This window comes from Phoenix dactylifera, unplaced genomic scaffold, assembly GCF_009389715.1.
Source record: "Phoenix dactylifera cultivar Barhee BC4 unplaced genomic scaffold, palm_55x_up_171113_PBpolish2nd_filt_p 000877F, whole genome shotgun sequence".
Lineage (NCBI taxonomy): Eukaryota > Viridiplantae > Streptophyta > Magnoliopsida > Arecales > Arecaceae > Phoenix > Phoenix dactylifera.
The window spans coordinates 30,919-41,939 of record NW_024068240.1 but is presented as its reverse complement, the minus strand read 5'-3'; the positions used below and the strand labels follow the sequence as shown (position 1 = coordinate 41,939).

The 11,021-nt window shown below is 39.7% G+C and overlaps 1 protein-coding gene across 1 annotated transcript; it reads left to right on the top strand.

Moving 5' to 3' along the window:
- Window positions 1-3,180: 3,180 nt before the first annotated feature.
- Window positions 3,181-4,563, top strand: LOC120107475. The gene has a single exon (XM_039120754.1). It carries the CDS (start codon window positions 3,181-3,183, stop codon window positions 4,561-4,563), a length of 1,383 nt encoding a protein of 460 aa, XP_038976682.1.
- The last annotated feature ends 6,458 nt before the right edge of the window (window positions 4,564-11,021 follow it).

Sequence of the window (11,021 nt, the reverse complement as noted above, 5' to 3'; positions counted from 1 at the left end):
TCCAAACAGTAGATTACTTCAAGATCTTGGAGAAATGGGACCCGAGAGAGCCGTAGCCAAGCGATCCGAGAGAGTCTCACGATCTTGTTTAGAGACTAGGATATGTATCTAGTTCTCATATGTATTTAGTGGTTATCATGCATCTTTAAATCTTGATTGAGGAACATTGTACTTATCTTTATTTTGGGCATTAATGTATGAAAATGTTCCTATTTTGATCAATGTAGTCTGCAGTTTGTTCTTTATTGCATCTTTTCCCATATATATATTTTTGATGATAACAAAAAGGGGGAGAAGAAAAGAAAGAGTATATCAATTTAAGAAAAGAAAAAGTATTTTATTTGAGAAGTAAAGAAAGAGTATATAAAGGAGAAGAGGAGAAAAGAGTATATAAAGGGGGAGAAGAAAAGATAGAATATTCACTTTAAGAAAAGAAAGAGTATTTCATTTGAGAAGTTAAGAAAGAGTATTAATTTTGGGAGAAATAAAGATAGTGTTTAAAGAAAGAGTATTAACTTTGTGAGAAAGAGTGAGTAAAGAAGTTATGAAACAAAAAGAGAAATATATGGGCAAACAAATTGAAAATCATATAAGAAAGCTTATACATCTAAGGGGGAGCAATTTGCAACAATGAAATTGACTAAATCAAAAATTTCCATCAAAGTTCAGAATTTGGCACATATAAATTCAGAATTTGGCACGCACCTCTCGCACCCCGATACATAACCTGAAACTCAGAGTTTATCTCAAATTTTTGAAGTTTCATTGCTAATGAATTATAAATGAAAGGGGGAGCAATTCAAAAAGTCAAATTGGCAACATTTGAATGATATAGGGGGAGATTTCACAAGTATATATGAAAAGCTGAAATTCAGCAACTTAATCCCTTTTATAAACTGATTTTAAAGACAAGTATCAATAGACTTATACTCTTTATTTTGTAATCATCAAAAAGGGGGAGATTGAGGATGATAGTGTTATTTTGATGATTAACAAGCAATTATCTAGAGTATGCTATAAGTTAAATTGATACTTCATTTATAAGTTCATTACTCTCAGTATATTTGGTTAATTGAAAATAGATACATGACCTTGTTCATTTGAATGAATCTAACCTTGAGATGCAGCAAAGTGTGGAATGAGTCGACCCAAAGGATGATTAGGTCGACCCCGGCACATCAAGAAATCATTTGGCACACTTCTGCAAAAATGGCACAGATGAACAGTGAGTTGGGTCGACCCAAGGAAAACATGAGTCGACCCAAACATCAAGATCCTCAAACAACTCAGAAAATGGTTCTCTGGATTTACTGAGAGGGTCGACCCAAGAAGAAGTTGAGTCGACCCAAGTAAGCCTTGAGTCGACCCAAAGAAAGGTTGAGTCGACCCAAATGAAGAAAGGCTGAAATTCAAGATTCTGAATTTTCTGAAAGTTGGGTCGACCCAAGAAAAGTTTGAGCTGACCCAAGGTTGGGTCGACCCAAGAAAAGTTTGAGCTGACCCAAGGGAAGGAAGGCTGAATTTCAAGTTTCTGTGTTTTCTGAGAGGGTCGACCCAAGGAATGTTTGAGTCGACCCAAGTGAAGGTTGGGTCGACCCAAGGACAGGTTGAGCCGACCCAAACACGGGCTGAACATAACGGCTAGTTGTGCAGAAATGCTTTTTGGACTCCCAACGGCTATAAACGGCTAGTTTCTTCAATCCAACGGTCAGAAAGGACTATTTGGAGGTTGGAAAAGTATTTCAGAGGGAGTATTCATTAGAGGAAGCAAGCTTTGGGAAAATACATCAAGTGCATTCAAGAGAGAACCCTAGCAAGGCAAGCTTCATCCAAGTGCTTCATTCAAGAATCAAAAGAAAGTGGTTGAGCAGATTCAAAGAGTCATCAAGAGCTCCATCCACCCTTGAAGAGTGAAGCATCCTTGACAAAGAAGAGAGAAGTCACATCAAGCGATAAATATTCTCTAAACTCTTCTTTGTAGATTATATTGTTATATTTGCTCATCTAGGAGTTTAAATCTTCTTCCTTTGTTTATTAAACTACTTGTAAAAGTTGGTTGGTTAGCCCGCAAAACCAACGGAATAGGTTGATTGGTGAACCCGGAAAACTAATTGTAAAGGTTCGTTGGTAAGCCCGTAAAACCAACATAGGTTGTTGGTAAGCCCGTAAAACCAACGTAGGTTGTTGGTGAACCCGTAAAACCAATTGTATAGGTTCGTTGGTGAGCCCGTAAAACCAACATAGGTTTTTGGTGAACCCGGAAAACCAAAGTGTATAGGTTCGTTGGTGAGCCCGTAAAACCAACATAGGTTTTTGGATTGTGAGCCCGGAAAACAATCCAACTGTAATCCGCGGGATTATAGTGAATTCCCAAGGGGACGCTTGGGGAGTGGACGTAGGTGCTAAGGAGAGCACCGAACCACTATATATTGTTGTGTTTGTGTTGTGCTTGTGCTTACGTTTATTCTTGCATCATCTTCTATCTTTGCACTAGTTTAAATCATTCAAATAGTTTAAGGAAGCATCCACCGCACTTAATTAAGAAAACGTTTAAAGCACCAAAATTTAGAAGAAACCAATTCACCCCCCCTCTTGGCTTGTCACCTTGGGCAACACATCTTCCAGCAGCATTTTCTACAAATCGTCGGGTTCCGGTTCTGCATTCTACATTTTGACATCCAAACTCATCCACTGATTCAGATCTGCAAGAAGAGGTCGTATCTTTCCTTTAAATAATTATTTTTCAGCCTTTCCCTATAAACTAGCTTATCTTTAGATTATTATTGTTTCACTTCATGTTGTCGGTTTGAGATAGGACCTTACTTTTAAAAAAGCCTATGCCCCTTGAAAACACATATTGAGCCTTACAAATTATTTTCAAATCCTCGAAAGGCAACTAGGAAATTTTACTTGAATCTGGTGAAACCCAAATCAATTTGAAGGACCCCACTTTCATTAGATTAACCTGCAAAGAATTTTGCATGATCCAAACCAAGGTTAGCAGTACCTAAGGTCCTGATATTTTGTTATCACCTGTGCTAATTCGAAGGTAACCGAGACTACGTCAAAAGTCGTCTTTTATTCAACATTGTTGATTTTATTCTGAATGTTAATTATATATCTAGGAATTTTGAATTCTAGAGTATGACAACTCGCAGCGGTACATCTTACTCACATGAGATGTCGACCAACCCAAACCAACAGGTATTAGATGCCATAGCAGCATTAGAAACCAGATTAGGAGCAAGAATCACTGACCTTGAAACTAGGCTGAATACTCGCTTGACTATAGCTGAAAATTCAATCACCAACCTCCAAGTGACTCACAACGATGGAGAATCTGAACTTGGTGAGACTGAACCGTCCCGCCCCAGAGGCCTTGGGCCACAACACCAAAGGGACTATCTAAGAGCACGTGAGACACCAGATGAGCATGTAATGCGCAGTATTAAGATCGATGCACCAAGTTATGATGGTCGTCTTGACCCAAAAGTCTTCATCGATTGGCTCGCTGATATGGACCATTACTTTGAATGGTATAGCTTGTCTGACGATCGCAGAGTTCGTTTTGCAAAAATGAAGCTCATTGGTCCTGCAAAATTACATTGGAACACAATAGAAAATATGCTTGCTAGAGCTAGACAACCCCCTGTGGTACATTGGGATGAAATGAAGGAGAAGTTAAAAGAAAAATATCTCCCAACATCCTATAAGAGTCGCCTGTTAGATCAGTGGCAACGACTGATTCAAGGAAATAAACCTGTGTCTGAGTACATCGCTCGCTTTGATGAGTTCTTCATGCGATGTGATGCACGTGAGAGTGTGGAATTGACCCTTTCTAGGTTTTGGTCCGGATTGCGAGATGATTTACAAAAAGAGCTTATTCTGCGTGAGGTCAATTCATTAGAACATGCTTATCAACTTGTCCAAGACATTGAGCGATATACTAATAAGACAACCTTTAGGCGATTTGATCTTAAGGAGACCAATTATAAGAACACCCACGATAGTCAAACTAATACTTGGAGTAAGCCTAATATTAGAAATCAAGCGACCGAGTCCCCAAAAATTAATGATCAAAAGAATAAGGGAATTTTAAGTGAACCACCCAAAATTTCTAGAGATCAGTGTTACAGATGTTTTGGTTTTGGGCATAGAGCTAGTCAATGTCCTACTAAGAAAACACTGGTCATCGAAGAAGATAGAAATGATGAAGAAAATGAGTTGGTCTATGAACCAGAGATAGACCCTGAAGAGTCAGATGAAGGTGAGGAACGCGGCTCACTTGAGGGTTCCACTCCTTTAGGCATAGTTAGGTGTGTCCTTACACAACCTAAGCAAGAAGATGATGACTGGAGACGTCGATCCATATTTCACACTTATATCAAATGTGGCGAACATAGCTGTAAGGTTATCATCGACAGTGGGAGTAGTGTCAATGTTGTATCCACAAGAACTGTCAAGAAGCTACAGTTAAAGACAGTGCCTCATCCTAACCCTTATAATGTGTCATGGGTGGATAAAACCGCATCAGTTTGGTATCCTCCTCCTTCCCCTTCTTAATTTCTTCTCTAAATTAGCTGTCCCGCATCAGTTTGGTATCAGAGCATGGAAGTTCATCATGTTCTGGAAGAATTTAAGGATCTCTTTCCTGAGGACCTTCCTGATGAGCTCCCCCCTATGCGTGACATTCAGCACGCCATAGACTTGGTTCCAGGGGCGACTCTCCCGAACTTGCCTCATTATAGACTAAATCCGATTGAACACGCTGAATTGAAACGGCAAGTTGATGAGCTGCTCCAAAAGGGGTTCATCCGAGAAAGTCTTAGCCCGTGTGCGGTGCCGGCGCTTCTAACGCCCAAAAAAGACGGCACTTGGAGAATGTGTGTGGATAGCAGGGCAATTAATAAGATAACGGTTAAATATCGGTTTCCAATACCACGATTGGATGACATGCTTGATATGATGGCAGGTGCCACTATCTTTTCCAAAATTGACCTTAAGAGTGGTTACCACCAAATCCGTATCCGCCCAGGTGATGAATGGAAAACAGCTTTCAAAACCAAGGATGGGTTATACGAGGGGCTAGTCATGCCCTTTGGATTAACAAATGCACCTAGTACATTTATGCGAATTATGACCCAAGTACTAAGACCTTTCATGGATAAATTCCTTGTAGTCTACTTTGACGATATCTTAATTTACAGCAAAAACAAGGAACAACACCTTGAGCACCTACGTTTGGTTTGCAATTCACTAAGAAAAGAAAGCCTATATGCGAATCTTAAGAAGTGTTCATTTATGACTGATCGTGTAATCTTCTTAGGATTCGTTGTTTCTTCTGAGGGTGTTTCAGCAGACCCACAGAAGGTCCAAGCTATTCTTGAATGGCCCGAACCCACTACATTATTTGAGGTGCGAAGCTTCCACGGCCTAGCCACCTTTTATAGAAGGTTCATCAAGAATTTTAGTACGATCACTGCACCGATTACGGATTGTATCCGGAAAGGTGAATTTCATTGGACCATTGCGGCCTCAAGGGCATTCCAAGAGATCAAGACTAGAATGACTGAAGCCCCGGTGATGCGCCTCCCAGATTTTACTAAGGTTTTCGAAGTTTCTTGTGATGCATCTGGTATAGGTATAGGTGGTGTCTTAAGCCAAGAAAAGCATCCTATCGCATACTTCAGTGAAAAGCTGAATGATGCCAAACGAAAATATTCCACCTATGACAAAGAATTTTATGCAGTTATACAAGCGCTGCGTCACTGGCGTCACTATTTGCTACCTCAGGAATTCATATTATATTCCGACCATGAAGCTTTGAGGTACTTAAATTTCCAAAAGCGATTGAATTCACGACACGGAAAGTGGGCTGAATTTCTTCAAGAATATACCTTCGTGTTGTGTCACAAAGCAGGTATTGACAACAAAGCAGCTGATGCCTTAAGCCGACGTGTAGCATTACTTTTGTCGGTAAGCATAAATGTTACTAGTTTTGAACGTATAATTGACGACTATGCAACTTGTCCAGACTTCGCTGAGATCTATGCAAGCGTCTTAGATGGTCGCACCAGGGACAATAGTGATTACCTTGTGGTTGATGCCTTTCTGTTCCGAGGAAACAAGCTATGTATCCCTCAAACATCCCTTAGAGATTTTCTTGTTTGGGAACTTCATGCGGGAGGAATAGCTGGCCATTTTGGTAGAAATAAGACCATTGATATGGTCGAACAAAGATTTTATTGGCCTAGTTTAAAACGGGATGTTGCAAAAATTGTTAGTCAGTGTCGTACTTGTCAACTATCCAAACAGCGCAAACAAAACACTGGTTTATATACTCCCCTTCCTGTCCCAGATCGTCCTTGGCAGGACATTAGTATGGATTTCGTGCTAGGATTGCCAAAGACTAGAAGTAAGCATGATTCCATTCTCGTGGTAGTGGATCGGTTCTCTAAAATGGCACATTTTCTACCCACTTCCAAGACTTCTGATGCCTCCAAAGTTGCGAGGATTATCTTTGATGAGGTTGTTAGGCTCCACGGGCTTCCAACTTCGATAGTGACTGATAGAGATGTCAAATTTGTTAGTTATTTTTGGAAGACCCTCTGGAACTTTATGGGTACTAAGCTTAAATATTCCACAGCCTATCACCCTCAAACAGACGGGCAAACTGAGGTGGTCAACCGCAGTCTAGGAAACCTTCTACGATGTTTGGTAGGTGACCACCCCGGTAATTGGGACCTTCTTCTATCCATAGCTGAATTCGCCTACAATAGCTCTGTAAACAGGACCACTGGCTTGAGCCCTTTTGAAATTGTCTTAGGCTATGTACCGCGAAAACCTGTTGATCTTATCCCAGTAGCCCCTAACAATAGAATCTCTGAGACCGCTGAATCCTTTGCGCAACACATGCAAAATTTACATAAAGAGATTAAGAAGAAAATTGAAATCAACAATGCGAGATATAAAACGGCCGTTGACTTACGTCGACGTTATCAAGAATTTCGAGCGGGTGATGATGTAATGATCAGAATCAGACCTGAACGGTTTCCACCAGGAGCCGTTAGGAAATTGCACGCCCGAAGTATGGGTCCATACAAAATTCTGAAACGGGTTGGATCTAATGCATATGTGGTGGATATTCCAAGTGTTTTGGGATTAATCCAGTTTTTAACGTAGAAGACTTAGTTGCCTACCGAGGTCCGACAACTATTCCTACAGACCCACTCAATGAGCCTAACACTGACTGCACATCCAATTTTGAGAACATATCTCCTGCTCCTGCCTTGCCTCCTGTACCTTCTTCTTCGCAGATCACAGACACAGTGGAACAGATTTTGGATGATCAGATTGTTAGCACGCAGAACGGTGGTTATCAGCGATACCTGGTCAGATGGCATGGTCGACCTCCGTCAGATGATACTTGGATTAGCAGAGATGAGCTTCAGCGACTTGCTTCAGACCTGTTGGAGCATTACCAGACATCCGTTTCGCCAGAGGCGAACTCTTCTCCGCTGAGGGGAGTTGGTGGGGACACAAACCACCGTTTCCAGCATGTATACAGGCGTCGCCGGCGTGCATAGCACTTTGACCACCCTAGTTTTATTTTCATGCGTATTTTCATTTATTTCTTATGTATTTTCGTATTTTATTAGTTGCTGGCTTGTTTGATTGTATTTAGCTAGTGTAGTGGCCCATGATGTCGTTGGATCATGGGTAGTTACATGATCTCATTTGTGGGGATCATGGGTAGTTGTATTGGGGCTATATATGGCACCCCCTTATCTACTGTTGGGCAGAATATTTTGGATTAAAAAAGGACTTTTGCTTTGGCATCTGGTAGACTCCAGACTCCTCCCTCCTCCTTCCCCTTCTTAATTTCTTCTCTAAATTAGCTGTCCCGCATCACTCAGTCTTGCAGTAAAGATTGGTAGTGTTTGCAATGTGCCTGCTCCCTCTTCTCTTCCTTAGTTTCCTTCAACCCTATTGTTTTTTTTTTTCATTGTCTTGACTAAATAATGACCATGGAAAATGAGATAATAATTATGCATAGTGAGATTGCCAGTTTCACAACTTGGCTGAGTTCGGGGAAAATATGGTGTATAATATGTTCAACATGTATATGGTTTTTGCCTAACAACAAGAATCTCAGAGGCACTATATATCCTTCAGCATGACCTATATCACACAGGCCAGAAAATAGTGTTATAAAATAAACTAGTCGAAAAGTAATGTAGCAGACACCGATGTAGACTGGCTGATTTGCAGAAACCAGCAAATTTCGTACCCTCCAATTCTTGAAGCTGTGTTGCAATCAGCAACACCACAATTATTGGCTTAAATCACTTGGTTCTATTTTATTAGATGTGCCTTAATATTGTTTCAAACTATTTTGTATAACTGATCAAAGATAACAAAAATGAACACAATTTGGTTAGCTTTTGACATTCATGTTTGGCCGACACGTCATCTCCTATATTTTCACTAAAATTAAAATCTGGACACATCATTAACATTTTTAATGTATCCTTCAAGTAAACAATGCTACCTTAGCATTGACCAAAATATGTCTCATGATACTGTATCAGATACTTTCTCAAGTCTAGAAATGCCATAAGTGGAGACTCTCAACTTTTGATCAGATATATTTACATCAGGTATATCTAGAAATGACCAAAATATGTCTTTACATTAGATGAGTGATCTACTCTTAACCCTTCTGTAGCCTCTGTGCTCTATCATCTTTGGCATAAAGGCCAATCAAATCCATAATCTTTTCATTATTTTTCTCAAATTTTGTGTCATTACCACGTCCAATAACTCGATATGGTAATTCATAGACCTTACACTTCTGTGTACCACATTTATACCAATAAATATGTTTCAGGGTAATTTTTCTACCATACTTTCCTCCAGGATTGCATGTTTCTAATGCTTTGCACTATAGCACACAGTTTAAATTTTTATCAGCATCAATTCTATATCGAGAATTTTTTCTCAGAAAAAGGGAGAAACAGTGGAGGGCTGGCTTGATGTGCAGGCATGCTGCCTACCGTCGCCGGAAAGGATAGAAAGATAATTGGTTTTGTTTCCTTGAAGCTTCAGGAATTTTCACTAACTACGATAAACTAAGGATAACTAACTAAAAAGTTAAAATGAAAAGACAGAATTTCATTGATCTCGCTAAAAAATCGTTGTCCTGCTATTACAGCTTGATATTTACAAGTGGCTCTTGTTACCTGTTAGGATAGGTGTTATTTTTTAATTTTGATACTTGTCCTTATTAGTTTGCATCACGTGGGCCATTATTGTTATGCATGGCAATAACATTTCTTCCACTACTCCTATATTCTGGGTAGTGGTAACTGTTGACTATCCACTGCCCTTGGATTTCTTTCTACTAAAGACCCCATCCTAGGCTAATAGTTCTCGTTCCCCTCAGTCTACACAGCAGGTACTCGATCTGCACCTTGATGCTTCAACATGCACTTCTGATGTTTTGGTCTGCACCCTTGATGTTTCAACCTACAACCCTGGTTGTTTGGCCTCCTCTCTTGGTGGTTCAACCTGCACCCATGGTTTTTCGGTTTGCACCACTAATGCTTTAGCCTGATTCTTTGGTACTCGGTCTGAAATTGGCATCCTTCTAGCTGTTACCTGACATCTTCGGCCTACTAATCAAGTACAACTTCGGTCTGCTGACCAAGTACAACTTGGCCTGCCAGCTGAGTATAACTTCAGCCTACTAGCCGAGTACTTCGGCCTGCTCATCAAGTTCTTGATCTGCATGTTGGTACCTGATTGAAGGTTACAACCTTTCCAGAAACTCTTATTTCAGCCTGCACAAGATGTCCCTTTAAAAGACTTACTACTATTCAATCTTATACTGGATGACCTTCTGAGGCCTCTTGTTGATCGGTATAATGGTCACAGTCATCAATATGAATGTGGTGTAAACAAGAATACGCATGCATTATCCCCTATTGAGGTTCCTGTAATGAAGTCATCAACGGGCATAAGATTTACCCAATCTATTTCTTTGATTTCACCATCTAAAGGAAGGATATATGGCTTACTCTTCTTGTGTGTAATGTGGTCTATACTTCTGGTTCTCCTCCTTCACCTAAGCTATTTCTGCATTTTCATTCTATCTTTTTGGTCCAACTCAATATATGATTATTAGATGAACGATTAGTATCTTTCTGGTTTCTATCATAACTTGGGTATATTTCTAAACCTTTCCTGTGATTTCTTTGCTATACTTTGTATCATATATTGGGTTTTTGGGCATTGCATCTAATCGCTTAAAACCACTACGTCAAGTAATCCTCCCTCTATTATTGAAATATCTTCCTTCCGTTCCCACTGTCCAACTACTGCAAGGCACTTTGTCGACTATCGAACAAATTATATCAAAGAGAAACAAAAAGGAAAACACAGGCAATGATTCATATGCAAGTTTGGTTAAAGCGTAAGTTCATCAGGAGCGATTTTCTGAATCTAGATATGTTTTTTCAATTATGTTTTAGTGATACTTAAATATTCAGCAATCATCTATCCCTCAATAACAAACTCAAGAGAGGTATACCAAAATATATGTTGGGCAAGGCAACATGAAAGCATCTTGACAAGTGCAGGTTGCAACATAGTGCTTTCACACAATAAAACAGGTCTATATCACAAATAAACTCAAAAAGGAAGATACATATTGAAATCTAAGTTATTGACATCCCAATATAGCATGCATACTTAGATGCATTCCCCTGCAGTGTTTATGGTAGACCAAGACATTGTTAGGATTTCATGACGGTTTGCTTGGTCTAGATGAGAATGATAATAGATAATCCCCCAGACAGATTGTACAGTCAATGTATACCAAAATATATGTTGGGCAAGGCAACATGAAAGCATCTTGACAAGTGCAGGTTGCAGCATAGTGCTTTCACACAACAAAACAGGTCTATATCACAAATAAACTCAAAAAGGAAGATTCATATTGAAATCTAAGTTATTGACAT

Excerpts from the sequence above, each read along its gene's own strand:
- LOC120107475 (XM_039120754.1), top strand. The coding sequence starts at position 3,181 with ATGTCGACCAACCCAAACCAACAGGTATTAGATGCCATAGCAGCATTA.